General features: G+C 55.8%; 8 protein-coding genes across 8 annotated transcripts; 4 read left to right on the forward strand and 4 right to left on the reverse strand.

Moving 5' to 3' along the window:
* Positions 1–112: 112 nt before the first annotated feature.
* IE81DRAFT_310637 (hypothetical protein) lies at positions 113–9,402 on the forward strand. The gene is made up of 6 exons (XM_025512420.1): positions 113–1,486; positions 1,563–1,878; positions 1,952–8,616; positions 8,690–8,840; positions 8,907–9,141; positions 9,222–9,402. The coding sequence occupies exons 1-6, from the start codon at positions 227–229 to the stop codon at positions 9,268–9,270; spliced, it is 8,676 nt and encodes a 2,891-aa protein (XP_025371572.1). The 5' UTR covers positions 113–226; the 3' UTR covers positions 9,271–9,402.
* Positions 9,364–12,633, reverse strand: IE81DRAFT_321305 (hypothetical protein). The gene has a single exon (XM_025513297.1). The coding sequence runs from the start codon at positions 12,240–12,242 to the stop codon at positions 9,624–9,626; it is 2,619 nt and encodes an 872-aa protein (XP_025371573.1). The 5' UTR covers positions 12,243–12,633; the 3' UTR covers positions 9,364–9,623.
* Positions 12,634–13,185: 552 nt separating this feature from the next.
* Positions 13,186–16,008, reverse strand: IE81DRAFT_321306 (hypothetical protein). The gene has a single exon (XM_025513298.1). The coding sequence runs from the start codon at positions 15,824–15,826 to the stop codon at positions 13,241–13,243; it is 2,586 nt and encodes an 861-aa protein (XP_025371574.1). The 5' UTR covers positions 15,827–16,008; the 3' UTR covers positions 13,186–13,240.
* Positions 16,009–16,886: 878 nt separating this feature from the next.
* Positions 16,887–17,567, forward strand: IE81DRAFT_364930 (hypothetical protein). The gene is made up of 2 exons (XM_025516898.1): positions 16,887–17,365; positions 17,490–17,567. Exons 1-2 carry the CDS (start codon positions 16,914–16,916, stop codon positions 17,512–17,514), a joined length of 477 nt encoding a protein of 158 aa, XP_025371575.1. The 5' UTR covers positions 16,887–16,913; the 3' UTR covers positions 17,515–17,567.
* Positions 17,568–18,613: 1,046 nt separating this feature from the next.
* Positions 18,614–19,420, forward strand: IE81DRAFT_345648 (hypothetical protein; the record flags this gene model as incomplete). Its single annotated transcript, XM_025515939.1, has 2 exons — positions 18,614–19,090; positions 19,163–19,420. 2 exons carry the CDS (start codon positions 18,614–18,616, stop codon positions 19,418–19,420), a joined length of 735 nt encoding a protein of 244 aa, XP_025371576.1.
* Positions 19,421–19,642: 222 nt separating this feature from the next.
* IE81DRAFT_321309 (putative GTP-binding protein SAR1) lies at positions 19,643–21,110 on the reverse strand. Its single transcript, XM_025513299.1, has 6 exons — positions 20,861–21,110; positions 20,605–20,743; positions 20,471–20,536; positions 20,177–20,409; positions 19,953–19,971; positions 19,643–19,885 (listed from the first exon to the last, which is right to left on the reverse strand). Exons 1-6 carry the CDS (start codon positions 20,882–20,884, stop codon positions 19,797–19,799), a joined length of 570 nt encoding a protein of 189 aa, XP_025371577.1. The 5' UTR covers positions 20,885–21,110; the 3' UTR covers positions 19,643–19,796.
* Positions 21,111–21,483: 373 nt separating this feature from the next.
* IE81DRAFT_321310 (MFS general substrate transporter) lies at positions 21,484–23,812 on the reverse strand. The gene is made up of 4 exons (XM_025513300.1): positions 23,317–23,812; positions 22,435–23,245; positions 22,172–22,373; positions 21,484–22,106 (listed from the first exon to the last, which is right to left on the reverse strand). The coding sequence occupies exons 1-4, from the start codon at positions 23,574–23,576 to the stop codon at positions 21,586–21,588; spliced, it is 1,794 nt and encodes a 597-aa protein (XP_025371578.1). The 5' UTR covers positions 23,577–23,812; the 3' UTR covers positions 21,484–21,585.
* Positions 23,813–24,283: 471 nt separating this feature from the next.
* Positions 24,284–26,496, forward strand: IE81DRAFT_340074 (NAD(P)-binding protein; the record flags this gene model as incomplete). The annotated part of the gene is made up of 12 exons (XM_025515598.1): positions 24,284–24,380; positions 24,603–24,681; positions 24,759–24,823; positions 24,903–25,084; positions 25,161–25,192; positions 25,257–25,344; positions 25,411–25,431; positions 25,488–25,516; positions 25,583–25,724; positions 25,804–25,930; positions 25,995–26,233; positions 26,308–26,496. The coding sequence occupies 12 exons, from the start codon at positions 24,284–24,286 to the stop codon at positions 26,428–26,430; spliced, it is 1,224 nt and encodes a 407-aa protein (XP_025371579.1). The 3' UTR covers positions 26,431–26,496.
* Between the last annotated feature and the right edge of the window lie 108 nt (positions 26,497–26,604).

Consider the following 26,604-nt stretch of genomic DNA (forward strand, 5'->3'; position numbering starts at 1 on the left):
TCAATGCGTCTTTCAGTCAGGTTCTCGCGCGGGATTTTTTTGCTTTGCATGGCGGCTTCACAACTTGCACACGAATTTGTCCTCGACCTCTCGATGTCAACATCAATCGTGAATCGTGTATCTCGGTCTCAGTATCCAGCTCCAAGGAAGACGATTCCACTTCGAAACCACATCCCCTTTCCGGCACCTGTAGGCCTTAGCACTAGCTCGCACCCCTCAGGCGATCATGCCTCCTTCTGCATCATTCCCCGCCAAGAAGGCGAAGAAGAAGCCGACGCGCGAAGCTGCATTCAGAAAAGCATTAACAGCAGAGAAGGCGGCGCGGTCGGCCACGTTGGCAGCATCCGGCAAGGTGGCGTCAGCAGTGACGAATCCAGCCAAATTGCAAGCCAAAGCCAAGGCCAAGGCCAAAGGCAAGGACCGAGAGTTGGCAGACGATCCTCATCCATTCAGGTATCGCTCCTTCAACGATCGGCTCGCCACCGCTCACATTGGCGCATCCAAGACCGCCCGCAAGCATGCGCTCGCGGGACTCGAAGCTCACGGCCCTTTGGCTGCAAGCTCATCCTCTTCCACTTCGCACAGGCTAATGGACGTGGACGATGATCTGGATGACGAGGCTACAGCCGATGCGGTATTCTCCGAGACTTCGTTCGGCCGGGCGCTGGCGGGCTGGCGAGAGCTCAACCTTTCTCTGCCGTTCACCTCTTTCGCTCAGCAAGCCGCACCACTGGCGCAAACGCTGCCGCTCTTGCTACATCACCGCGAGAAGGTATCATCGTTGCTGGCAGACTTGCTGACATCCCACCACCCCGATGCTTGGCTGGCATACGACGCTGCCATCGACCTGGTGCCTCGCCTGGCTTTGGATTTGCAAGAGGAGTCCGAGCCAGTCTATCCAGAGCTGCTGGGCGCCCTGCTCCACGCAGCCACCCTGTCAAAGCATCAATGCAACCAGGACGAGCGTCTTGCGGCTCGACTTGTTGAGAATGCTTTTGATTCTGCAGCAGTAACTCTAAGGGTGGTAGCGCCTCTGCTCCTCAGACAAGAGGATTCAAGACATTTGCTGGCCACGTGGGATCTCGTAAAGCCGTATCTTGGCTGGTACAGCTCAGAGATGGGCTCTGGCCAGTTCCTTAACCGAGCCACAGAGCGACATGTTGATCAAGATGACGGCGACGATGACCATCTCGAGCGCGACGGCGAGCAAGAAGCGGAGGGCGACGCCGAAAGCTCAGCGGGCGCAGAAGATGCCGCGGCAAGGGATGTTGAAGCTGGCGACGACGCCTCTAGGCCGCGCAGCCGACCACGCAAAGTTCCATCATATACGCGACGCTTTGCAGCGGAGGCCCTGGCGCATCTTGCTCGGAAGGCACGAGAAACGCAGCTGGACAACCTGGCGAGCGCTATGATTAGGGATGCGTCGGCGTTGTCGAGCGCCACCTTCACGGTCGGCGTGGCGGCAGTGTGGGCAGAAGTCTGTAAGGTGAGGCTCTTGTCGACTTGATGCCACGTGTAGCCATGTGCTAGTTCCTGATGACACTTCATGACTTTTTCGGTAGGCTTCCGATGGCCGTTTGCAGTCTGGCGCAATTGCGGTGCTCGAGCGGCTGCTCGCGTTGAGATACTTGAAGCCCGACCTACTCGCAACCTTGCAGCATGTATTGGTGCTGGTGTTGGTCAATCTTACGCACCAGGTGTATTCGAGTCACCTTGCACAGGTGGCTGAGATGCTCATCACTCGCGCGGCCTCCACCTTGAGGTCGTTAAAAGCGTGTTCAGATCAAAAAGCAGCAGACACGTTGACTTCGGAGCTGGCGCATCTGTTGCAGCTAGTGGGTGCCTATGTTGGGGTGAGGAAGGGAAAACGCGTTGATGGTGAGTGTCTCAGCCTTGGATCGATTTACCAGGCAGGCAGCAAGGACTCTCATCACTCTTTCCTCTCATTCAGATTCTTTGAAACCAACGCTCTTCGCCTTTCTGCTCGAGTTCTCGGAATGGGCGAGCCATTACCACAGCTCTACGAATGTAGCAAGGCGGCTCTTATCACAGCGCTCTGTGGAGCTCCTGGCCCTCTCACTGCCGCTTGGCCGCATCCAAGATCTGGTGGGTCGAGGGATCAAGATCATAGATGCTTTCGGGGCAGCGCCTGTACTCTCGCCTCACTTCGCAGCGCTGGTCATGGCTTTGGGCTGTTCCGAGATTACTTGGTCAGGCTTCAAGCAGTTCGTGATGCCAGCTGTCATGCGCCTCACGACCGCCGCTTTGACGTCACCAGCTGACGGCGGTCAGCAGGCCTCTGCTCTTGCACTATTGGATGAGCTGAATCGGCAAGGGAGTCTGGGCGAGACTATTGCGTCATCTGCAGCAGCACCTCATGTTGCCAATTGGTGCAGCAACGTGACTGCAGCTGTGAATGATCAGCTGTCATCGCTCGTTTTGCGCGTCGAGCAAGTCGCAAGAAGCGAGCAAGTCGCGGTCAATGCTGTCGTTCAGCCGGTCGACCTTGCCGCCATCCGATTATCGCCGACTTTTGCTCGGCTGCAAGCGCGCTCATTTACAACATCGCTGCAGCGTCTTGTTTCAGCGGCGTTGCAAATTGGCTTGAACAGAGATTGGAGAAGCTCGCCACTGAATGGTCTGCTCATCGCTGCCCTCGCCATGGACGCGCTTTCAGACATTCTCGACTCGGACGTGAGCAACAAGGATGCAGGTCAGCACCTTTCCTCTCTTCTGGGTTCTGAGGGAGCAGTTACTCTCGTGTTGTCTCACCTAGCCGATCATCATCTCGCGTTTTGCGCGGCTACGAGACTAATGACCACCGCACGAAGCAAAGGGATCGAGTGCGCAAGTAGATCGCCTCCTTCGCTGATCTACCTCAAGGACGTGGTGGCGAAGCACGCGGCTTCGTCCGATGCACGAATGCGAAGCGCAATCGCAGATTTGCTGACAGCATCTCCCAGCCCGATCACGGACCTGCTGTCGATGATATCAGCCATCGAAGCACTTCCATTGACGATCGAGTGTATCCGGGATCGCAACGTGCGTACGAGGGCGCTTGTTAGAGAATTTATCCGACTCGGCACCCCCACTGCTTCCGATGCTGAGCAGCACGCACTGGCGGTAGACCTTATCGCCAGGTACCTCGTAGGAATTTTCAAATTAAATTTGAGCCCGCTGTGGCCCGAGGCTCGAGAAGCGCTAGTCGAGTTCTCGACCAAATACGGAGAGCAAGTGTGGGCGGTCGCATTCAGGGAGCTGCAAGACACTTGCCATGGTCCACAGACTCCGACCGACTGGACGGCGCCAACGCAGCTGCCCCAAAAAGACTCGGGGCGTTCTGAACCATCCATTTGGTTTGGCGATCCTCAAGATAAAGAATTTGACGACCCGCAGCTTCGCGCACGGCTGTTTGCAATAGCGGCAGTCTTGAACGCCGCATTGCAAGATGGCGCGCACAAACGGCAGAGGATGATGCACGAGTTAGGAGAGATTCAATCCATCGAGGGACGACTAGATGTTCAGAATTACCACTCTCAAATCTTGAAGCTCTTGGTGCGTCTCCCACGTCTGGTCGAAAAACACAATGCGCCTCTCGTGGAGCACTTCCTCGCTCTGGTTCAAGATACCGCAGCCATCACGGATGATGAAGACGAAGAAGCATTCCAAGCAAGTACAGCCACATCGAAGTCCGCCGAGACGCCTCGCCTGGGAGCTACATCCAAGGAACGCCGCGCGCGTCTGTGCAACTATCTGGAGCTCTTCTCGCAGTTCACAAATCCAAAGGCCCTTTCGCGCGCGGAAGACCTGCACCGGTACTTCATGTCGTTGTGCGCAATAGGCGATCCAAGCATACAACGTTCTGCGCTCGAGTGCGTTCTCACGTGGAAGGATCCTGCACATGTCCCTTACGCCGAGAACTTGCTGGCTTTGCTGGAGACGTCCAAATTCAGAGAAGAGCTTTCTTCTTTCAATCTCGCCGCTTCTGGTGACTCTATCCAGCCTGCGCATCGAAGTGGGCTGCTTCCTGTGCTCATCCGCATCTTGTTTGGCATCATGGTATCAAGACGCAACCGCAGTTCTTCCGGGGCGGGCCAGTCAGCACGCAAGACTGCCATCATGGCAGCCTTTGCAAGGCTTGCAGCAGAAAACCTCGGCACGTTGGTAGACCTAATGCTCGCTCCCTTTGCAGATCAGCGTGTCGTTGATCTGCCTGCGGACGAACAATTCAAATTCAGCTCTACCGCCAGCAGCGCCTCGCTCCGACGACAGAATGGATTCATCGCCCTCTTGGCAGACGTTATAAAGCACGTCAGCCAAGCAATGCGACCGTACTGGCCCCAGCTCATCAGCGTAACCTTCAATTTGGCGCACCACGCCTCCCTAGCAGCCGAGAAGGCAGAAGGCTCGACCAAAGCTCTGCGCAGTCTTCGGCAGGCCGGTCTAAGGCGTATTGCAGAATTCTTCAACCAGCCCGGCAAGGATCTCTTCAATTGGCAGCCCTTCTTGCCTGCACTCTTTGAGGGCTTCATTGACCCTCGTTTGCCGACTCTGCCAGCGGACAGTGCACAGGGATTTTCAGCTCTGCTAGATCTGTTTTACACTTGGTCAGGTCGTCTGGAATTTGTGCATCTTCTGCATTCTCAATACAACGATCGGCTGCTCCCAAGCGTCTTTGCTTGCCTTGCAGAGCAGACAGTCAAGCCGCCCGTCATCACGCGTATACTCGACATTGTCGATCGCCTTCTCGTCATCTCCACCCTCGAAGTGCAAGATGGAGGTGAAGCCGAAGTGGATCGCGTCCTCAGACCTAATACCACTGCATTTCTCAACAGCATCCGCCCTTTGATGCAACGGCACGGATTGACTGGAAGCTCTTCACCCAGAAGTACTGACGACTCTGTCCGCCGCCTGATACAGATTCTGGCAAGCCTGGCGCGCTATGTCGAGTCGCCCGAGGACGCATCGCAACTTCTGAAAATGCTCGGCCCCATGCTCCAAAAGAGCAACCACGCCGTCCCCGAGCGGACAAAGACGGATTTGCTGCGCATCTTCCGTGACCTTCTTGCCCTCACACCGGACTTTAAGGATCCAGCATCTGAGATTTTCACCGCGCACTACCACATCTTCTCGGCAGCTTTTGCCACGATGCGGTCCGCAGAATCTCGTCAAACATTGGTGGCGGCGTTTGGGCAGTTCGCTAAGATCGATACGAACCTTGCGCGGATTGCACGCTGGATAGAAGAACTCAACGCTTTCAGCACGCGTCGAGTGGAAGAACCCGATTTTGACAGGCGCCTCGAAGCCTTTGACGAGATTACGAGCTCCAAGCAGGACATTGCGCTGCGCGAATGGGTGCCGCTTTTGCAGAACATGATGCACTTCATTCAGAACCAAGATGAGCTTGCTATCAGATCCAACGCTGGTCAGCTGCTTCGTGTGTACCTGGAAGCAGTTGCTCGAGCCTCGGCCAGCGACGCGGACGGTTGGCGTCATACATATCGCACTATTGTACAGCCTGGCCTCCGGCGCTGCATACGTTCAAAGCACGAGCTGGTCCGCCGGGAAGTGCTTGGCGTGTTGATGAGTGCGATCGAGTACTTAGGAGACTCGTTCGACTCACTCGGAGACATGAAGTGCTTGTTAGCCGACGGCGATGAGGAGGCAAGCTTCTTCACCAACATCTATCACACGCAGCTGCACCGACGCGCTAGAGCGCTCAAACGTCTGGGGGATCAAGCTGAGGCGGGCAGAATACGCGGCAAGACGATTGTAGAGCTGCTGTCACCACTTCTCATGCACTTCCTGATCCCAGGAAACGCTGTGAGCGATCATAACTTGATCACCGACACCATCGTCTGCTTTGGTCGGCTAGCAGCCCAGCTGCAATGGGGCTCTTACAACGCTTTGCTCTGGCGATTCTTGCGTCTGGCAAACGAAACCGAAGGCTCCCAAAAGATCTTCGTCCGTGCAGCCATGGCTGTGCTTGACTCGTTCCACTTCGAGCTTGACGCACAGGTCTGCGGCGATGACGCTGCAGAGATCATCGAAGAAGGCGAACAGGATGCTGAGAACGAGTTCAAAGTCCAAAGTACGATGCACAATGACGCTGCGCAGCAGTCCGGCAAGATTCTAGATGCGGTCACGTCTCGCTTACTTCCAGCATTGATGGGCTATCTCGATGAGAAGGACGAGGCGGATGACGCGGTCAGGCTGCCTGTGGCGATCGGTGTGTGCCGCGTTGCGCTGTGCCTCCCAGAGCCGTCCAAGTCAAATCACATAGCAAAGTTGCTCACAACGCTAGCAAACGTGCAGAAAAGCAAATCGCAAGTCACGCGCGATCTTGGCCGCGATTCGCTCTGTAAGGTCATGACTGCACTTGGCCCCAAACACTTGCCCACTGCCATGGGGGAACTAAGGCGTGCGCTCGTCAGAGGTACTCAGCTTGCGGTACTGGCTTTCACGGCGCACGCTCTGCTGGTTCACTTGATGTCCCTGCCTGCGGATGCGCCTGCGCATCTCAGCCTACTTGAGCATGGAGTGGGAGATCTGGTTCATGCGGCAACCGAAGATATCTTTGGCCTCACTGCGGAGGACCGTGTCACCGTGGAAAATCGAACGAAGCTCAAGGAGGTCAAGCACAGCAAGAGTATGGATACTTTTGAAAGGCTTGCAAAGGTGGTCGCACCTCTTCAATTTGGAGTCCTTCTGGAGCCTGTCCGTGACGTCCTCGCCGAAACCGAGGCTCAGAGATCTTTGATAGCCGCGGAGGACGTGCTGCGTCGCATCGCATCTGGTCTAAATGCAAATCCACACTTTGGCGCGGAAACGTTCTTCACTCTTTGCCACTCCCTAATTGCCGGCAATGCGGCTTTTCTCCAGCCGCAGAAGAGCGCAATGAACAAAGGAGGAGCCAAGCTCAAAGGAGGCTACCGCTTCATTACACACATGAAGAGAAGGGATGTCGAGCTTGGGCTAGCTGCCCAAGACCATAGGGCGCGCAACGCTCACCGCTTTGTCGCCTTCGGTCTCGACCTTCTAGTCACGGCTTTGAGACGAGAGCGATTCAAGGATGCAGCGAGCATGCTAGCTGTGCGCCTCGATCCTTTAGTCAACCTCGCGGGTCACACTCTCTACGCCCCGCAAAGCTCAATCGTCGTCCTGAGTTTGAAAGCGATCAGTGGCCTGGTCAAGCACGACCTGCCTTCGCTCGATCAAGCTGCACCCGTCTTCGCCAAGCAAATACTCGCAATCGTGCAGCGCGAAGGCACTGCCCAGTCGACGATGGGCCAGGCAGCGATCAAATGCCTGACCTCGGTTTTGAGAGGCTGCCAAGACGCACAATTGCCCGAGCAGCAGCTGGCAGATCTCCTGAAAGTGGTAATCCCAGAATTGGAGGAGCCTTTGGCCCAATCTGCCATCTTCGCACTTTTGCGCGGCATCTTGTCGCGCAAGATCATTCTGCTTGAGGTGTACGAAGCGATGGACAAGATCGCGGAAATACTGGTGACGAATCAAAGTGCGACCGTGCGCGACTCGTGCCGAGCTGCGATGATTCACTTCATGCTAGAGTACCCGCTAGGCAAAAGCCGTCTGCGCAAGCAAATGCAGTTCATGGCGAAGAACCTGTCGTACACGTACGAAAGTGGGCGGCTCAGTCTCCTTTCCCTGCTCTCCTCAGTGCTCGCCAAGTTTGACATGGTCGTCATCCGGGAACACGCCGACTTACTCTTCGTGGCTTTGGTAATGGTGCTCGCAAACGACGATTCAAGTTCTTGCAGAGAGCAAGCAGCTCGGCTTATCGGTGTTCTCTGCACCTTGGTGGACGAAGAGCATCGCGGACGAATGATTCACCTCACTCATTCCTGGGCAACGCAGCGCGAGCAGTCGCAGCTCATGAGAGTAGCCATGCAGGTCTACTGTATATTCTTAGGTGCTGTTCCAGAGTCCGCCAGCGAGTGGCTGCCGCGTGCGCTGTCTAGTCTTGATGGTACACTGCAAGCGTGTGTGTCAGATCTCGTGGACGCCGAACACGACACAACGTTCGACAATCTCGGTGATCCAAAGCAATTGGACTGGCAGCTCGCTTATCAGGCTCTACAATTTGCAGAGCAGCTTCGCTCGGGCCAACAAGCCCTCGATATCCTTGAATCTCGCTCGACATTTAGCATCTGGCGATCCACAGTCGGTCTCCTCCTTTTTCCTCACGCATGGGTACGACTAGCGGCCAGTCGGTCACTAGGCTCGCTATTTGCGTCCGCGCCTGCTGCACAGCCAACCGAGGATGAGCCACTCAGTCTCGAGTTCATGATCGAAATCGCAAGAAAACTAGCGCTACAGCTTCAAGCAGATGCAGAAGAGGTCAACGATGAGCTCAGCCTTCAAGCGGTGAAGAACCTCTTGTACATAGGACGCTGCTTTGCTCTTAAGCCTGCTCACGACCGTGGCTCTTCGATCGAGCGGACGGAAGAGGCATCCGCTCATGACGAGGGCGATGACGAGAATGAAAGTATTCCCGAGGAGCAAGACAATGCGGCGGCAAACCCTCTAGCCTGGCTTTACACGAAGCTTTCGTTCACAGCGAGAGGGGCGAGACTCAGTGCTGGCAATGCGGAGGTGAGCTCCAATTCCTGCTCTGCCTTGCTTACTTGCACAAGCTGACCAACTCCTTTGCGAACTCTGTGCGCAGCCTCAAATCAATCGTGCTGCCTCTGTGCTGCGCTGGTTTGCAGCAATGGCTACGCAGCTTGAGTCCTCGCGCATTGAACCATTTCTGTCTCACATGATCGGACCGATCTTCCGCATTCTGGATGACGAGAGTCTCAAGGCGGACAGATTTGGTGAGCAGAAATTGTATGCAGTTAGGCCGTGCATTCCAATACTGACCCCTCCTGCCTGAATTCCAGATGAGCTCAAGTCTCTCGCGATGGAAGTTCAGGAGCTTCTCCAGGCGCAGCTTGGAGCCACTAGGTATGCCGCCGTGCACTCCCGCATCAAGCAAGCGATCCTCGAGAAGCGCCGCGAGCGCAAGACGGCAAGGTTGATGCAAGGCATCAGCAATCCCGAAGCAGCAACAGCCAGAAGAGCGAAGGAAAATACGAAGAAGCACGAAAGCCGGAAGAGAAAGAATGCGAAATTTGCGTAAGTGGTTGCGAGCGTGTTGCGAATTGTAAGGGCCGCGTAGCTTGCTGACGAGCAGCTATCGTCTTCTATCCCTTCAGAGATACCAAGATGCGCAACAAACCCTCCAAAAGATCGCGGGTTAGCTAGGTGTGCCCCGTCTTACTCTACTTGTATTTGTACAGCGAACCGCGGCAAATGCCAGCAGGCACTCCTCAAGTATGTCTGCAAAAATCTTAATCTATATTCGTGCGTGACGGCATCACGAGGTATGTGAGCGGGATAGGTCGAGACGATAGCACGTTACAATAGTAATCATTACAAATGCGTGTGGTCTGTGTGATGTCGGAAGCATTAAACAGGGGCATGATGACGATCTATTCTGTGGTTTATGGTGATTTGAAACCCGGAGCAAGTAAACATAAAAGGGTCGCGCAGGGTCGTGAATTGATGTGAAGGTCGCGTTCTTCCGAGTTGCGAACGTCTCCACAAAGTGAGGAGCTTCAGTTCTGCAATCGTCTAGGCTGCAAAGCTTGTCCAACGACGTCTTGCGGGTGCCAGGCGGCCTCTTCCCGATAAGCTTTGATGGCATCGACACTCTGCTCAGCAGCTTCGAAGCCGATCTTGATCATGCGAGTATGCAGCTCGTGCTCCCTAACGTAACGCAGACCTTTGGCAGTGGAAGCGATGGTCAGGTCCAACATCCTAGACCGAAGGGCGAACTTTTTGTCTATTGCAGCTACAGTTGTGCTCAGTTGCCTCGTCAGACGGGTAAGAGCGCTAGGGAATGGTGATCGCTTGATTGCTCGCGCGACGTGTGACACGAGATGCTCTTGGCGTTGACGTTCAGGTGCGCTATCAAGCTCAGATTTCTCGTCGAGAGAAGCCTTTTGCTGTCGCTGCATGTGCGTCCCTGACGTGCTTCTTGAATTAGGAGGTGCTGCAGCTTCTAATTCGAGAGGTTGTGGGCGAGGCGACGAGGAAGGACTCAAACCAGCCGCGAGCTGCTTGAGCATAGCGCCACCTGCAAGTTTTGCCAGAGCTAATGGACCTTCCCATTCTTTGGGAATGGCAGTTTGCGGCCCCTCGGCACTCGCACCTTCGTCGTGGTCCTTAGTGCTCGCTGGCTCCACTCGGCTTGCAGTTGCTGCCAGGGTGGCAGCAGAAAGGCTGAGCGAGCGCAGCGACTCTTCCTCTGCTTTAAACCAGCCAGGCTCTGACTTCCTTTGTGTAGTATTGCCGACTGGTGCAGATGAAGCGCCGCAAGCGCAACGGCACGTGCACTCTGGGGAGGATGAAGATAAATTTCCCCGTCCTACATCGCCATGTCCGACCAGTTGATTGGCGGTGTAGCGCTCTGCCGCACTGGCCGCCATGCTCATGCTTGCTGCAGCGAGCGTCAAACCAAGCTGGAGAGTGGGAGTAGCGAGCTTGTCGAGTACCATTCTAGGGACGAGCCACGTTGCTGACGAGCGTTGTGGTATCGTGACGGACGTGCTCGAGGAATGGATTTCTGTCAGAGTCGCCGTCTGCGCTTCGGATGCGGTCGGTAGATGGTGGTACACGTGGTGATGGTGATCGACACGATGACAAGCTTGGTCCTTTTGTGTTGTGTCGTGGGCACCAATGACTTGCAAGTCGCTCGCCAATGCAACATTTGCTGGTTCAGCCAAGCGTTCGAGCGCGCTGCGCAATGTCGAAGCAAGCGCGTCTCGCTGTCTAGCAGGTAGAGAGCGGGCCAGACCCTGCGGCATCGCCTCCAGTAGGTGGGTGATGGAAGTCATGTAGAGGTCCAATGGCAAGCCTGGATCCTCGTCATCAGCAGAAGAGTCGGACGTGCAAGAGTCATGTTCCGAGGTTTCCAAGGCCGGCGGCACCGCCACAGGCGAAGGCGAGAGTACAGGCGCAGCCCGAGCCTGCGCTACGATCGTGGATGTGGAAGCACATAGATCTGTCTCATTTTCCTGCGGCGCCAAGCGCGGCGAGGGACAGGCGGAGGTCGTGCGTGAGGACGCGCGCAACAAGTTGATATCATCAATCTCGCTGACGAGACGGCCTTTCGTTTCGACCTCAAACAAGCCTTGTACCGGCGATGCAGCCTCTGCGGAGCTGCGATATTCACATGCCTCTTCGTACTCGCTCGAGGGGCTAGCACGTCCACTCGTACTTCCACCTCGCAGCGCGCCAGCCAGCCAGGCAAAGCTTTGCCTGCGCGATGGTAGGGTCAAGAAACGTGAAGAGGTTCTAAGCTCCGGATTGGGACTCATCTCCAACGCCGGGGTGCTAGCTGTGGATGAGCATCTCGAATGTGCCGGTGCTAGACGAGCATTGGCGGAGCTGTTGGTATCCTTGGGAGCGGACGGCCACGGGACAGCGTGAGTGCTGGTTGGAGGTGCTGCAGCTTGGCTAGGCAAACGAGATGCGGATGCCACATGGCGTAGTGTCCTCGGGCGAAGGTCGGCAGCGGACTGCAGACCCATAGATTGAGACGATGCTATGGCGCTGCGCGTACGTTGCCTACGCTCGCGGCCCGAATCATGTGATTCCATGGCGCATTCAGCCTCATCACCTTGACCAAAGTCCAGGCCGAGCCCGTGACTCGCATCAACCCAGCGACGAGAAGCATCTGACTCGAATGGTGAGGCTTGAAGCGTATTGGCGATGTGATGGTTAGAAGCAGCAGAGCTCAACCTCTTGCGTCTTTTCTCCGCTCTCGAGCTGCTTCGCATAGCATCGTCTAGTTGCGAGAGCGTGTTAGATGTTGCTCTGAGTCTACGCGTGGATAATTTGGGCGTGGAAGCAAGAGCAGGAGAGTCTGATGTGGTGATCGCCTGATACCGGTCGTTGAAGTTGAGAGCATGCATCGAGCCCCTCGAAGTCTGCTGATTCCGAACGACCGGAGCGGTGGCCTGAGCCGCAAAGAAGTCGGCCCCGGGTGCGTAGCCTGGCGCTGCGTCTGCCCACGCACCCGCAGCCCCACTTCGTGGCCATGTCCTAGCAGATGCAGACTCGTTCAAATCCGCTCCATGCCCTACACCACTCTCTTCGATGGCAGTGTTGGAGGCAGACGGCGCCGGAGCCGGCGAGACGGGCCTCAAGAATGACGAGAGGCTGGGCAGCATTGCGGTGCCAGGCGCGAGAGGTTGGTGGTGTGAGGTCGCGTGTCGAGTCGACTCCGGGTCCTTGAGTTTGTGCGTGGGCGAAGAAGCCGTCGAGCTGAAGCTTAGAGGCAATACACGATGTCAGTCAGCGTAGCGAGGAGCGTTGCGTTGCTCCTGTGAGCCAAGAAACATCGCGTGGACGTCTCGACGAGGTAGCCTTCTGCGCAGATGTGAAACTAAGCGCACCGATGGTAAGCGCAAGGCGTCGGATGCAAGCACTGTGAGGTTGGTGATGACATAGAGGTTGAAGTGCGGGGCCCGTGGGACGAGGAGGAGTGACATAGCAGACAGAGAGAATAGGAGGGCTGTCTGTGAATGGAGTGAGCTAGCCCGTCAATTTCACATCGCTCAGATCGGATCCCCGTTTGCAACAAAAGGCTCGTGAAAAAGATGCAGATAACATGTCTCGCGCGTCGGAGCCGATGGTGTGTGCATGCATGCATATTTGCATTCACAACGGTCCGCCGATCCGCCTGTGCATGCGCCCTCGGCGGGGCTCGGGCACCGGGCACCGGCGCGCATGCAGCACCTTGTCCCAATTTTGGTGGACATTTCCGCCGCGGACTTGGGCGGTGGGTTCAAGTTGCACGACTCGCCCACCGTTGCTTGCCGGGTACCGGATATGACATGCTTTCTTTTCCGTTGCGCAGCAGAGTCCGTGCGCAAATCGTAGCACCCTCTTCGCTTGACTCTGGCTGCGTGTTCAAAAGTCATGTCATGCGCGCCAACTTCAGCCAAAGGGCCGGTCCTACGACCGGTGCGTGGGGCCCTGGGCTGGTGAGAGCAGATTTCAAGACTGTGCAGTCACGGCCCGCGTCGAAGCATCGTCTTAGGCGTCCTCATTCGTGATTCGCGTTGCATAGATGCTCAAAAATGATGCTGTTGCAACCGTCGCAAATCCACACATGGAGCAAGGGCTTTATTCGTAGGCTCTAGCGCAGGTGTGGAATACATGACGATCAGACAAAAAGTCCCTTTTCTCGCCCTCTGCGTCTTTCCACCTCTCGACGCTCCTCCTCCACGCTAGCAAGCTCAGCCCCTGTGCGTGCCTTCTCAAGCGCTTCCAAAGTGATGTCCCTCTTCAAACTTGCAGCTTCCAACTCCCTGTCCGCATCCTTGACATCCCTTTGGGCTGCCCTCAGATTTGCTCGAGCAGAGTATAGTCCAAACACTGAGGTCAGTCGCGATGTCTGCACAGACAGTAACTCCAGCGCGATGTTCGGATCCATTTTAGGATACAATTGCTGTGCTAGCGCAGCTGTGGGTATTTGCAAACCGTTGCTGGTCAGCCCGGGCGGCTTTTGCGATTGAGACCTGGAAGAAGGCCCAGTAGGGATCGCGCCGTCATTTATACCGGCGGCAGGACCTGTCGGTGGTCCGCTGAGGGACCCTCCTCTGGAAGCGAGTGGTGTGCGGGAAGAATACGCAAAAGGAGTGCCCGGCACAGCAGGGGTGTTTGGAGTCACGTTGCTGAAAGTGCCTCCAGGCGTCGGTCTGCCGCCCGGGGTGGAGCTAGCGCTTGTCGCGATCGGATTCAATTGCGAAAACGACAATCTAGAGAGACCAGGGGGCGGCGCCATTGCCGGTCTAGCTTGCTGCGATTGTGAGCCTGTTTGCTGTCGCGAGTGGACGCTGCTCTGAGATGCACTCGCGAATGAGTCTTGGCGGGCATGCTCCGCAACCGCAGGCTCGACCGATTGGCCCACGGACGTTTCCGCCTGGGACGCCTGTTGTTGATGTAGGTGGGAGTGATATCGTTCCGCCTCTATTTCTGCGTTGTCGCGCAACAAAGAATCTGCCTGACTATGTTCATCTGAATAGGGGGGATACTCAGGGTGCAATTCGCCTTGTTCGGGTTGCACTGCTTGCTCTTGTTCGCCGGCATCGCGCATGGTCACCTCGGATTGTCCGGCGTGCAGGTAATTTGGCACCGGCAGCAGGTCACTGACGAGTGGTGCGCCACCAGCATCCTTTTTACGCGCAAGCGATCTTGCTGGAGGGTCAGGGGGTCTGTGGAATGCAGTTCCTGCTGGTCCAGTGCTAGCGTGGTGGTGTGGCCCTCTGGGACCAGAAACAGGAGGAAGTCCCATTCTCCTACGATACGAAGGGCCAGTGGGTGGTCGGACATTACCGAAAGTGCTTGCCGGACCAGTAGGTGTGGCTGGTTTAGATGCCTCTGTCTTTGCAGTGTCCGTGGAGATTGCGGGACGTGACGAGCCCGTTCCGTTGGGCGGGGAGACATGTGAGACTTGCGGTTCGCGGTCATTGCTCGCCCCGACCCCGGCGGAAGACTTGCCGGCACGCCGCTCTGCCTCAGACGTGGTGGTCGCGTGGCGTGTGCTGGCTTCTGGAGAATGCGATCGGTGCGCAGGGCTCCGCGCTTGTCTCCGCGGTTCTGAGGGAGCACGTGAAGAAGCGTTCTCCCGTCGATCTGGCGTTCGATCCCTTTGTGGTCTTGACGAAGCCGGCCAGAAACGAGCAGAATCACCATCGCGCTCGTCTTTGCGATCGGAGAGTGCAACTCGATCGCCTTTTGCCATTGGTGCACGCGCAGAGTGAATCTCTCGGTCTCGCTGGCGCTCCCGCTCCCACTCCAATTCGCGATCTCTTCTGTCTCTCGCTCTGGTGCGTTCTGCATTGGCGTCCCATTCGCTTCTCTCCCTTTCGCGGCTTCGAGGCCGAGCACGATCGAGTGGACTGACTGCTCGACTAGCTGTACGGCTGTGTCCCTGCGACTGCGACTGGCTTACTGGGCTTCTGCTCGTCCTGCTGCCGAGTCTCGAAGTCTCGGCATCTGGCAACGCTTCGTGTCGCGATGGCGTGGAGTAGCGGCTGCGATTTGCCCTGCCCCAATCTCTGTCGGGGTCTGGCCCACGCCTATAGCTGTCCATGTCCCAATCCCTCTCCCTCTCCCTTGGCCTCGGTGCGCTGTTGTAACCTCTGGCAATCACGGGCTCGTCGTACCGACTTCTTGGAGCTGCGCGTACTGGAGAGCGGTGGCGTGGTTGATAGGAGCTTCGAGAATACCTGGGAGGCGACCTCTCTCGGGGTCCTCTGACAGCGCGCTCTTCGAAGGGCCTGTTGCGCGGGTTGAGCCTATCAATATCTGCGGTGAACGACACCGAGGGGCTCGCTTGACGGGTGGAGTCGCCGCGCGGTTTGGGAGAGCCAGGAGGTGACGGCGCGATCTCACCAGCTTCTAGCTCGTCAGAGTCGCTTCCTTCCTTCTCTTGCGGCTGGTGTGCATCTAACTTGGCAGTGGCGTGAGGTGACTCGGTGGCGGATGTGGAGCCAGCGGTAGGAGTCGCAGCAGCACCCCATGCACGCACTGGTCGACCCGAGGCCGCGCCAGAAGCGGCGGCGGCAGCATCGATATTTGCGCCGGTCAGCTTCGGCGGTGCGGAAGGATCGTCTCTGGCGCGCTCGCCCCTGCTGTAGTCTCGAGATGCCCTTTCGAAGCGATGATCCCCTCTCCCTCTGCCCCTGCCGCGTCCGTAGCTTGGCTCCCTGGACTCTCCAGAGAACCGCCCTCGTCCTCTATACATGGCGACTCAAGCAGAGGATGGCACGAATGAGGACGAAATGGGCTGCAGTAGTATCGGGTCAGCTTGGCAGGCCTGGATAGGTATGATGAAGAGATGCGCAATGGAGGGGCATGATCTGATGGCACCCGAGTGCGGGGGTTAGATCATGGATGGCAAGGGGTTGCAATCTGGTTGCTGCATAGTCGTGGGTGTGCAGAGAGGTATGAGTACTCGTGACTCACAACTCACGACTAGCAAGCGCACTTCTTCCATGTCGCGACGGCCCTCACGTGACTCGATCTCTGCATGCTATTGAAGATTTCAAATTCAACATTCACGATTTGTTCATTTCACATGCACTCTTCTTCTTGAATCCGTGCTTCGCGACCATAAACGACTTTGGGGCCATGCCTTCAAAGAGGATTCGCATCCACTGCATGATGGATGCTGATGGCTTCCGGCCACGGTCGTCAATGCTCTCTGACTCTTCAGCCTCACAACGCTCGGGAAGGCAAAGCAAGGAGCGCACTTGACTTGTGCTTCAACTTCACTCCCGACTGCTGTGGCAATCGTTCGCCGATTGCTCCAACGCGTATAGGTGCCTGATGGCTGAGAACTTCAAGCTTTTGGCAGATAGGCAGGCATGCCGCAGGGATCCTCAACTCGTATCGTATCCAGAATCGTAAAGGTGAATGAAGGCAGCGCCAGTGGCCGTTACCAGAGGCTCCCGTTGCCTCGCTCGTGCTCGTGACGCATACCTTTGCTCTTGGGGAATCTTCCTCGCGTGAAGCCTGTATTAGATCGGATCTGTTCCCGCCACCGCCACCGCAAAACGCCTCAGCGGTGTGTTGTGAGCCGCATCAGGGAGGTACTGTACACGACGACGGAAGAAGTGATATTGTCAACATCCTTACCATTCAAATTGTGAATTGTGAATTAGATGCCAATCACAACCCTGATATGATGAGTCTGGGTGCTGCTATTATTTGCAGTCTCGGCCCATGTCCGGCTTGTGCGGACAAATGGCCCTCTGACCGCTCTGCCAGCAGTTTTGCCACCCAGCTTCATTCACCATTCTTCGCGGATAGTGTGTCGCGGTGGCACCAAGATGCGCGCAATGACTTCATCCAGGTCTGTCTCATCCGCTCTCTATTCTTCTGTACGATTGTTGAGTCACTCGAGCCCCTCTCATAACGATCGATCGATATCAACCATAACAAGATGTCTTGGAAATCGATCGCACTCCATCTGCTCGCCGCGAATGCCTTGGTCCTTGGGCATCCGCTTGGCCATTCTATGTCGGCAGCAGCAGCAAAAGCGGAGAGCGAAGGGTTGCGCGAAGCCGTTGCAGCACCAACAGCTCGGGTCATCACCACCTTTCACCACACGCACAAGGTGCCGGCCAAGTGGGAGCCTAATCGCAACTACCTCGAAAAGGTCAAGGATGAGATCAGCCTTTCGGAGCACGTATTCTATCGTCATCATCCAGATCACGGTTGGACCGTGTTCAATGGCAATGAGCAAAAAAAGCCAAAGACGGAGCCTCCTTTGGACTTCATCGTCAGTATGCGCTCCTGTGTGGAAGTCTCGAGTGGAGGCGATATGGTCACAGTGTCGGCATTCGAGTATCTGTAGCAGCGTGCCAACTGCGTGCTCATCCCCTTTCTTACCCGCTTTCTTACAGCGCCAAGCGTACGGGCCCTCCATGAGGGTCACGGAAGAACCGGTAGAGAACATCCCCGCAATGAAGTCCCGCTACTGATGATATCAACATCCCAGAGCCCAGGCACGGTGCGTGCGCCTATAGTCGATCAACAAGTAGATTCAAGCAGATCCAAGACAACCACATGCACGATACACTCGCGCCTACACACGCTGCCTGCGCTGTGACGCTAGAGCGCCAACAGGCACGCGGAGTGTGAAGATTGGCGCTGCATATTTCCCTGCATGTACGCGGGTGCTGACCGTCGTTGACCTTTCGCTACTTTGCCCCGCACCCGCACCGCGAATTGTTTTCTTGGCGATCGTCGAGGAAGCTCACCTGGCAATTACGGGTCATGAGTGCGCGTTGAATATGATCGTCAGGCAGCGCCCTCCTGACGATCGGCACGCCATTCGTAGACGTGAGTGGACGGAGCACATGGAAGCGGTCGCCGAATCGTGCTGCTATTCTTGAGTGAAGGCTCGTGGTTGCTCCGGCATCCACAGCTTGAGCCTCGGGCTCGAAGCATCCAGTCACACTCCGAGCAGAACTTGAGCTGTGTGCCCCCACAAGGGGAAATGTGGGTTCTGGCTAACGCCGCGATGTGCGCACGCAAGTCCACCCGTTTGTCAAGGCTAGGAAAGGGTATCTGCGCTCACGGCAAATGTAGAGGGGGCTTCTGTGAGAGGTGAACGAAAGCATCGTTCTCACTAGCGCTCCTATCGTAGGGTCCACCGCCGCGTAGAGGATTGTCCGCTCGTCGTTGCCAAGGTCTTGCGTAGCGCTAGATCGAGCCCAGGCAGTTCTTCGCTCATCGTCATGCTCCATACTTCTCGACTGCTGTCCGCGAGGCCAATTCCTAATCGATGTCTTGGGCGCGAGAGCTTTGAGACCACGTCTCAGTCTGGCGGCTTGAGGAGGGCTAGAGCGAATTAGCGACGGAAAACAGCGTTCTAGCTGTGGGGCCGAGAGGAAGCAATTTGTTGTGTCATCTTCGCACCCTTATATTCAAACACATACGTCTTCCTGGACCACACGCTGAGACGCCACTCTCACCTCCCACGTTCCACCTACACCAAGCCGTCGCTCCGGCCAACTTCCTCACCATGAAGCTCGATCAATTCGCCATTGCAATTACCGCCGCCCTGCTGATGCTCAGCTCATCAGCTGTCGCATCGCCTCTCGACACCTCGAAGCTCACCGTGCGGCAAGCCAAGCACGAGCAGTGTCTAGCCAACAATGCGCAGAATCGTGCTCATCAGCTCAAGCAGATGAGAGATTCGGGTCTCATTCCAGAAGCGCTACCCGAATTCGATCCAAAGACGGTCATCACCCAGTCCTTTTCCGGCAGATTCTACGAGACGGGAGATGGTGTCAATCCGCTCACTCAGACGCTCTTTGCGCCTGCCGTATACTTTCCGCCGGCCCGCGGTGCCGATAGAGACACGAAGTACACCCTCATCATCAACGACATCGATGCTCCCCCTCCTCTTGGCATTCCTTCCTTCCTCCATTGGTTCAGAAGAGGTCTTTCGGCTTCATGCGGCCGTCCAGCTTCCCAATCAGGAGAAGATGTGAGATTCGTGAGTAAATTTGTCCACTCGCAAAGCAACGCTTGGGCAATCGTTGATCGTGTGTCCGCGTCAACACCACAGTACTTTCCCGCCACGCCCCCTCCCAACCTAAGCAACCCAGCCGGTCACAGGTACACCGTCAGCGTATTCCGCGAGCCTGCTTCCGGTTACAATCCCTCGCAGCTCGAGTATCTGCTCAAGTTGGTTAGCTTCGATGTGCGCGACTTTATCCAACGCACCGGTGCGGAGCTGGTAGCGGCAAGCTACTACACTGCCGCCATCCCTGCCGAGGACGGCCTCCTCAGCCCTGTTCTACCCAAATTGGGTGGTGTACTCTAAATCAACAGCACCCTAGCTGCCACGCGGCGCCGCCCTTTAGCCCAGAATTCTAACCCGTTGTTGCGCTTTTCTTTGCTTTCCTTGCTGCCCACCGCGTAGTGCATACCTTTCCCTTCTCTCCCTGTCCTGCGCGCACCGTGTCAAGACTTCGGTGCCCCTTGTATGCGATCATTTATGCCGACAAGACTGCCACATCTACCTTGCGCAGCTGTTTTCCAGACATCGAGAGCAAGTTATCGATTGACCCGGCCACACGGCAGCGGAAATGATGTACAGCCATTGCGGAATCGCTCCGTGTGTTGTAGAGTCATTTTCTTGTTTGGGATCAGCGATCGCGCAAAGCTATCGCTCTGTCTGTTCGCTCGTAATGGGCGCTTTAGATGTACTGCGAGAGCCAACGGAAGCCCTCGCCGTAGCCCTGGCGCATGACGACTGAGCACATGAACATCTCAATAGGTCGAATGTCTGCGACAAGGCAACGATTTGGTGTCAGCAAGCTATGTATGCATGAATGCAGCTGAGCCAGACTCACCCTTAAGAGGGACCTTGCCCTGATTTGCGCAACAGGTTGAGTGGTAGATCGAGCAGAGTCAGCGCTTGCCACTCAACCCGAGCGAGTTCGAAAAATGAGGCAGATCCTGGCGCTTGGCATGTCGAAATGCGCGCTACACCACTTGAGGACCACTTTGCACTCGAGCTTTGACCTCCATCCTACCTCCTACCGTGACGCAGTGTGACAAATTCCAAGATACTCACCTTGCCAGTCGTTTGGTACAGGCCAACAGCAGCTCTCAACTCCTCCTCGGAAACAGCGCCCTCGGCATCGATCTTGTTTCCAAAGATGAGGAAAGGAACCCTGTTGAGCTCCTCGATGCTCAAAAGCTGATCCAGCTCAGCGCGCGCCTCTCCAAATCGCTCGTGATCCTGAGAGTCGACCAGAAAGACGATTCCATCTACTTCGGGAAAGTAGTCTCTCCAAAGACGTCTCGCTGCAAGTGCGAGGAATGTGAGCAGATGCTCGCTACGTGCTAGTGGTCCGAGTCAGCTCACCTTGAGTGTGACCTCCCAGATCGTAGGTGGTGAATTTGACAGCTCCGATGGCAAGCTCTTCGGAGGCTGCGAGACGCGAAGGAGATCATTTGTGAGGAAGCTCTAGTGACCTCGAAGTAAGGGCAGATACGCACTTGGATGCAAAGTAGGTTGGAGCGTGGCGAGACGGTCGTTTTTCAGCATGTGCAACAGCGTCGTCTTTCCTGCATTGTCCAGACCCAAAAACAAGATCTTGGCATTCTTGTGAGCCAGACCTAGCTGGGCAAGTACGTCCTGTGGGAGAGCAAGGTGTACAAGAAGAGGCTCGTCAGCAATTCCGACATGAACCAACTACCGAGGCTGAACGAGCGGACCAGTGCGCTCGACTTTTGAACCTTCAAGCGCACTTACCCAGAACCAGTTGATGATGAACATGGTCGCCAGCTGTTTTGAGTATGATACACAGCTGTGTCTTGAGGCCGCGGAATTCACGTCAGCTTGTGCCGTCCGATGATCAAGCAGCGATAGTGACTTTGATGTGGTGGTGATGGTGAGCACCTATATAGCAGTCTTGAGTTTGGAGTTGCCAGTCGAGGTAAATGGAAACTTGTCGATGTAAGTCGTTGTCGTCTCATGGAAGCAACCCGATCGCCTTTCAAACACAAAACGCACAGCAATTTCAAAAGTTCGAACTGTCCGAGGCGGGTTTGTATGTATGCACACCGTCACTCATGCCGCCCCCTCGCGTCGTTTCGTGCATGCAATCGCCCGCCAAAAGGCTTGTGCGCAACTTGCCATCCCATACCTTCGTGCGCATGACACGCACATGGGGACCGTTGACGCGCTTGCATGCTAGTAGTGGTGCCAGCTCCTGCTGCACGCCGTGGTGGTACCCCGCGTAGCTTGGTGCGAGCTTGCGTTCGCCACCACATTATTACGTGGAACTCTCACCACGTGGCACAGGTCCCAGCAGGCGGCAACCTCACACTCGGACTTGACGGTAGATGGTCAATCAGTATACTCTCATTCGATGAAGCCGATGTAATATTTTCACACAGACAGGTCGCCCAGATCCGAACAAGTTGGACAAGCGATTGAGCGAGGCAACCTGAATTGCTATTACTGCACGCGAAGCGCTACCGCACCGCGTTGCTCAGACGTCCGTAAAAGCCCGCGAAGGGATTTCTAACACGCTGTACGTCCCTTGTACGACGAACGATCAGGAGGAAGCTAGCAGCCGCAGCTGCAAGAGCGCAAACCTCGGTGATCTCAAAGACCGACCTGTAGCACTCTTCGCCTAGCGGGCACTGGTGCACACTGCCGCTTCCCTTGGACACATGGCTATCGTAGATTTTGCCAAAGAGGAGGTTGAAGATGTTTCCCGCAATGACAGGCGACAGGCTGACGTAGCCCCAATTCTGCGAAAAATGCTTCAAGCCGAACCATTCAAATGTTAAGACGGGCGCCAGACCGAACAGCGCGCCGTACATCCATCCAGTGCCGAGCGAGATGATAATCAACCTGTGCACGGTCGTGATCGTGTTTGGAGCAGCTGCGAGCGCTTGACTGCCCACAGCGAGTATGCACACCAGGACGAGCAACCAGACTCGCATCCTCGCATCGCCTGTGGAGCTGACAAATAGATCCGAAAGTAAACCTAGTGGGCGAACGACAAGAGCTCTCAGCACTGGCCGACATAGCCCAAACATCGCTGCAGCTCACCCATGATAATGCGGCCGCTGGCGTTTCCAAGTGAGATGGCGCTGACCTGATGTGCTTGCGCTTGCTGGACGATTGCCTTTTCGTCCTTCGTGAGGATGTCTATCAGTTCGCGAGGTAGATTTTGTGCGTCAAGGGCTATTTCAGGCACGTCTTTGCGACCCTTGTTGTATTCAAACAGTGTCCGGGTGATTGTGCCGATGTTCTATGTAAGGTTGTCGTTTCAGCGATCCCATCAGCTTGCGGAGAAAGCTCACGCCACTCACATTGATGACCAGCAATCCAGTTCCGCTAATAAGCGACATAATAAGAAAGAGGAGCAAAAAGTCTGCTTGCTTCAAGAGGTTGAAGTTTGTGACATCGACACTGCTAGGAGCGCCCTTGTTCCCCTCAGGTGTCGCACCCGCACCTGCATTCGAAGGGGTCGTAGCAGGCGACATTGCGCGAGTATTCATATCTTCCTCATCTGCACTAGTTGTATCTTCGTCGGTAGGTGGGGCGTTGAGGAAGGCTCTCGCAGAAACTTCACTGCTGGTGCGCCTTCTACCACCTACATGAGGTCTCAATCGACCCCTCTCCTCATCCTCGTCCTCATCTACGTCTGCATTCTGCTCTAGGCGCCCGATCTCCTCGTCATCTCCAGCTGGTGCCTGCGTCCATGCACCACGACCATCACTGCCCCGCCGTGTCAGTAGCGGATTCGCATCTGCGGGCGGCAAGATCCGAATGAGCAGCACACCAACCAAGAAGGAAGCAGCGCACCCGAATGCTAGCAGCAAGAGGTAGTCGGAGGTGTTGCCAGGAAAGAGTTGGTGTGAAAGGGTAGAGTACAGGAATGCTGATAGGCCAAAGCCGGAAAGGACGAGGGCTGTAGCTGAGCCGCGTCGGTTACCATCCCAGCTCTTGGCTTGCGCATTCATTGCCGCTGTGAAGGCACCAGCATTCCCCAAGCCAGTCAACAGACTTAGCACGGCCAGCGTCGAGGGCGAGGCGTCTTGGAACGGCGCAGTGTGCGTGTAGGACAGGGATAGCCCTCCAAATCCAGCCAGGACGAGGGCACTGCCGACCAGCAGTGCGCTGCATGTTGAGTCATAAATCGTACGCATCAGCGCATCGCATTGGCACATTTCCTCTCCGCATACACTTACACCTTTGGACCTTGCTTGTCCACCCATCGGCCCCAGAATGGACCGGATAGGTAGACGCCCATGTTTCCAGCCACGCCCACCACATTGATCTGCGTGCTGGTCAGCTGCAGCTGCTCCTGAAGCTGAGGCGCAAACGAGCTGAATGCGTAGTTGACTCCAGCTGAGCAAGCTACAATGAAGGATCCAATGAGGGATGCGATTCGTCGACGTTTGAGAGATTCGAGAACGGCTGCATCTACGGGCGCGACCTCGGATCGCATCGAGGCCCGCGATCGATGCCGATTCAACCGCGACATCGGTGCTTCTTATTTGTGTTGGCGTCGTGCTTCGTCTGAGCCTCTATTGATCGTGACGGTAAGGCAATGCGAAGGACGAGATACGACGCAAACTTCGTCAGACACCATATATACATGCGAATCGCAGGGACTGGTGCCAATGTGAAAGTGCTAGCTCCCCAGCAGGGTCGATACGGGCACAGGTCGAGGGCGCGGGTGCGCGCCCGCTAGTCACAACAGCTATACTGGTACGGTACCGTCTTATATATATACATAGTCGAGTCGTGAGATGCTAGCCGTGATGCATGCATGCATGCAGCATGATGTTGATTAATTGTCGGCGCTTCCGCGTGTGCCGTCCGCGGCGCAAGAGGTCGCTCGCGTCTTGCGCGAGTCGCGATCGCACGCGAGCATGCCGCGGCGGCGCCCCGTGCATGCAGAGCATGCGTGGTGACATGCTCCAGCCCAGCAATGAAGCGATGCTACGGATCTCCGCGGACCTGAGATGGATGGATATGTGCGCTTTAACTCAGAACGTGCTCTCCAAATCAAGCGACGCACCACTGCGTTCAAATTCAGATTTGTGTGGATATACTCTCAGACTCTGACTGTAGTCTGGACTCGTCGGCGCAGGCCGGATCAGGCCTCCTGGTTGATAACTACCATCACGTCTGAAACAGAGCTGACCAGCCATGCCGAATGAGAAGAAGCAGCCAAATGTGTTGATGGTGGGGACGGGAGAGTACACGACGGGCTTTGTGGGCGGGGCGCAAAGCACGAGCGACAAGAGTGAGCTGGCACCGAGGAGAGAACAAGCGGAGGTATAGAGGCAATGCTGATGAGAGGTTGGACATGGCTCGGAACTCATGGTACTGGTGCGTGACGCAGAGATCGGCGTAGTCGCATTGGTTCTCTTCGACCTCAGAAGAAGAAATCTGGTGGGTCAGTACGCGTGTATGCTTGCTTGTCCAAGTGATCGCTGAATGCACGGCGCCCCTTTGACCCCGCTAGGCAATCTGAGCATGGTAGGCACCAATGGAGATAAACATGTACAGATTAGGCACCATTTTGAGCAGAACATCGCTGGCAAGTGAGGTGCTCGTCGCGCCATGAGCAAAGCGAGCAGCCACGAGTCCGCTAACATCACGGTGCCCAATCATGTTGCAGATATCGCGACATGGATGTGTCTTACAATGCCTTTCCCCCAGCTGGACACAAGGATGCAGAAGCTTGTCAGTGCTGCAGCTCGACATTTCGCATCTCTCGAAGCAACCGAAGCTGCATCTCATTGACACTCTGCTCGACTCGCAGACAAACTTGCCATCGACGCACTATCACCGGGTGACGCCATCACCATCTTTACACCCGACAGTACACATTTCGATATCGCCAAATACGCGATCACCACCAAGAAGCTTCACGTGCTCGTCACAAAGCCAGCCACGCAGCGCCTAGAGCATCACCAGGAGTTGGCATCGCTCGCAAAAGAGCACGTAAGCGGCTAGTTGAGGTTATGGGTCGAACAAGAATGCTATGTGCTGATGGAGAAGTTTGTTTGCTCTCCCTCAGGGTGTGCTGTGCATGGTCGAGCATCACAAGAGGTGCGCCACAATTGCGCGCGCTACGAAGCTTCCATCCGCTCACACATGTGCGGCATCCACACAGATGGGATCCCGTATACGCAGACGCCAAGGACAAATGCAACGGACTGGGAGACTTACAATTCTTCTCGGCCTACATGTCCCAGCCAAAGGTGCGTCGCATCACAGTGACCCCGTGAGCAGTTGCGCAGCTCGCTGACGTCGCTTCGCGATTGCAGACTCAGTTAAAGACCTTCAAGGTGAGTCAGCCCGACATGATTGACACGTGCGCCGATCTTGACTCTTTTGCTCTCAGTCTTGGGCCGGTGTGGACAGCGACATATCGTGAGTCGCTTCTCCTCGACTGAAATCGAGCTCTGCATTGATCTCCTCCAATCATGATGCCCGCAGGTACTATCTCAACTCTCACCACGTCGACATTCTTTTGTGGTTCACCAAAGCTCGCGCGTTACCTGTCCGTGTAACAGCGAGCGCCTCACGTGGTGTAGCCACCGATGCTGGTTGTGCGGATGGCACCGAGGACACCATCACAGTGAGCATTCTCAATCAAGGGAAGCATGTATCCTGTGCCACGCTCTCGATGATCCGCCTGACGCCCCTCGTTTGGACAGCTGCTTGTCGACTTTGGGAATCTCGATGCTCAAGATGAACTTAGAGCTGATAGTAGAGGGACTGCAGTATTCACAGCGAGTTGGGCAGCGCCAAAAGGAGCAGGTGTGCACTCGGAGCAGAATTTCCGTACGTCTTCCTCTTTCGCGGTTTCTATACGTTGAGAAGCTGCTCACACGTCTTTGGCTCCCAGACTACATTGGTCAGCGAGGAGAGATCAAAGTTGACCAAGCTCACCGTGGCTACAGCGTACTCCCCGAAGATGATGGCACGGGCACGCAATACGTCAATCCTTTCTACATGAAGTACAGCCCAGATGCCGAGGGCCACTTCGATGGTCAGAATGGCTACGGATATCGAAGCATAGCAGACTTTTGCCGCGCTTGCTCTAGCATCAATCAGGGCCGCAGTGTTTCGCAGTACGATCATATTGTCAGTTGATGGCAAGTGAGCGGGCTTGGCTCGAACAGATCTAGCTTAACCTTTGTTCTTGACTTTGCCGACAGATGCCTACTATCCATGACACGGTGCTGACTACGGCTATCCTGGACGCTGGAAGGAGAAGCTTGGACGAGCGCAGGCCCGTAGAGCTGCACCGGGATGACTCGGGCGTCTGGTCATTACATTAAGATTGGGATTGCCAAATATCGTGGTCGTGCAAAGAGTGCAAAATCACAGAGAATTCAATGGGTGAGACAGTCTTGAGAGCATTCATTGAAGCGGAGCGTCGAACCAAAAAAAAAAAAAAAAACGTCGTCATGAGGAAGTGGGAATGTGCCATGTGCATGTCAAGCGCAGACTGA

This window comes from Ceraceosorus guamensis (genome assembly GCF_003144195.1).
Source record: "Ceraceosorus guamensis strain MCA 4658 unplaced genomic scaffold IE81scaffold_11, whole genome shotgun sequence".
In the NCBI taxonomy this organism is placed as follows: Eukaryota; Fungi; Basidiomycota; class Exobasidiomycetes; order Ceraceosorales; family Ceraceosoraceae; genus Ceraceosorus; species Ceraceosorus guamensis.

What these genes read in the sequence shown, in the direction of transcription:
- IE81DRAFT_310637 (XM_025512420.1), top strand. Translation starts at nt 227, where the DNA reads ATGCCTCCTTCTGCATCATTCCCCGCCAAGAAGGCGAAGAAGAAGCCG. An exon ending in GAAGGGAAAACGCGTTGATG is followed by an intron (nt 1,879 to 1,951) that starts GTGAGTGTCTCA and finishes CCTCTCATTCAG; the next exon opens with ATTCTTTGAAACCAACGCTC. An exon ending in AGAAAGAATGCGAAATTTGC is followed by an intron (nt 9,142 to 9,221) that starts GTAAGTGGTTGC and finishes CTATCCCTTCAG; the next exon opens with AGATACCAAGATGCGCAACA.
- IE81DRAFT_321305 (XM_025513297.1), bottom strand. Translation starts at nt 12,242, where the DNA reads ATGCTGCCCAGCCTCTCGTCATTCTTGAGGCCCGTCTCGCCGGCTCCG.
- IE81DRAFT_321306 (XM_025513298.1), bottom strand. Translation starts at nt 15,826, where the DNA reads ATGTATAGAGGACGAGGGCGGTTCTCTGGAGAGTCCAGGGAGCCAAGC.
- IE81DRAFT_364930 (XM_025516898.1), top strand. Translation starts at nt 16,914, where the DNA reads ATGCGCGCAATGACTTCATCCAGGTCTGTCTCATCCGCTCTCTATTCT. An exon ending in AGCCTCCTTTGGACTTCATC is followed by an intron (nt 17,366 to 17,489) that starts GTCAGTATGCGC and finishes GCTTTCTTACAG; the next exon opens with CGCCAAGCGTACGGGCCCTC.
- IE81DRAFT_321309 (XM_025513299.1), bottom strand. Translation starts at nt 20,884, where the DNA reads ATGTTCATCATCAACTGGTTCTGG. An exon ending in TCATCATCAACTGGTTCTGG is followed by an intron (nt 20,744 to 20,860) that starts GTAAGTGCGCTT and finishes GCTCTCCCACAG; the next exon opens with GACGTACTTGCCCAGCTAGG. An exon ending in CCAACCTACTTTGCATCCAA is followed by an intron (nt 20,537 to 20,604) that starts GTGCGTATCTGC and finishes CGCGTCTCGCAG; the next exon opens with CCTCCGAAGAGCTTGCCATC.
- IE81DRAFT_321310 (XM_025513300.1), bottom strand. Translation starts at nt 23,576, where the DNA reads ATGCGATCCGAGGTCGCGCCCGTAGATGCAGCCGTTCTCGAATCTCTC. An exon ending in CTGGATTGCTGGTCATCAAT is followed by an intron (nt 22,374 to 22,434) that starts GTGAGTGGCGTG and finishes AACCTTACATAG; the next exon opens with AACATCGGCACAATCACCCG. An exon ending in CAGCGGCCGCATTATCATGG is followed by an intron (nt 22,107 to 22,171) that starts GTGAGCTGCAGC and finishes TTCGCCCACTAG; the next exon opens with GTTTACTTTCGGATCTATTT.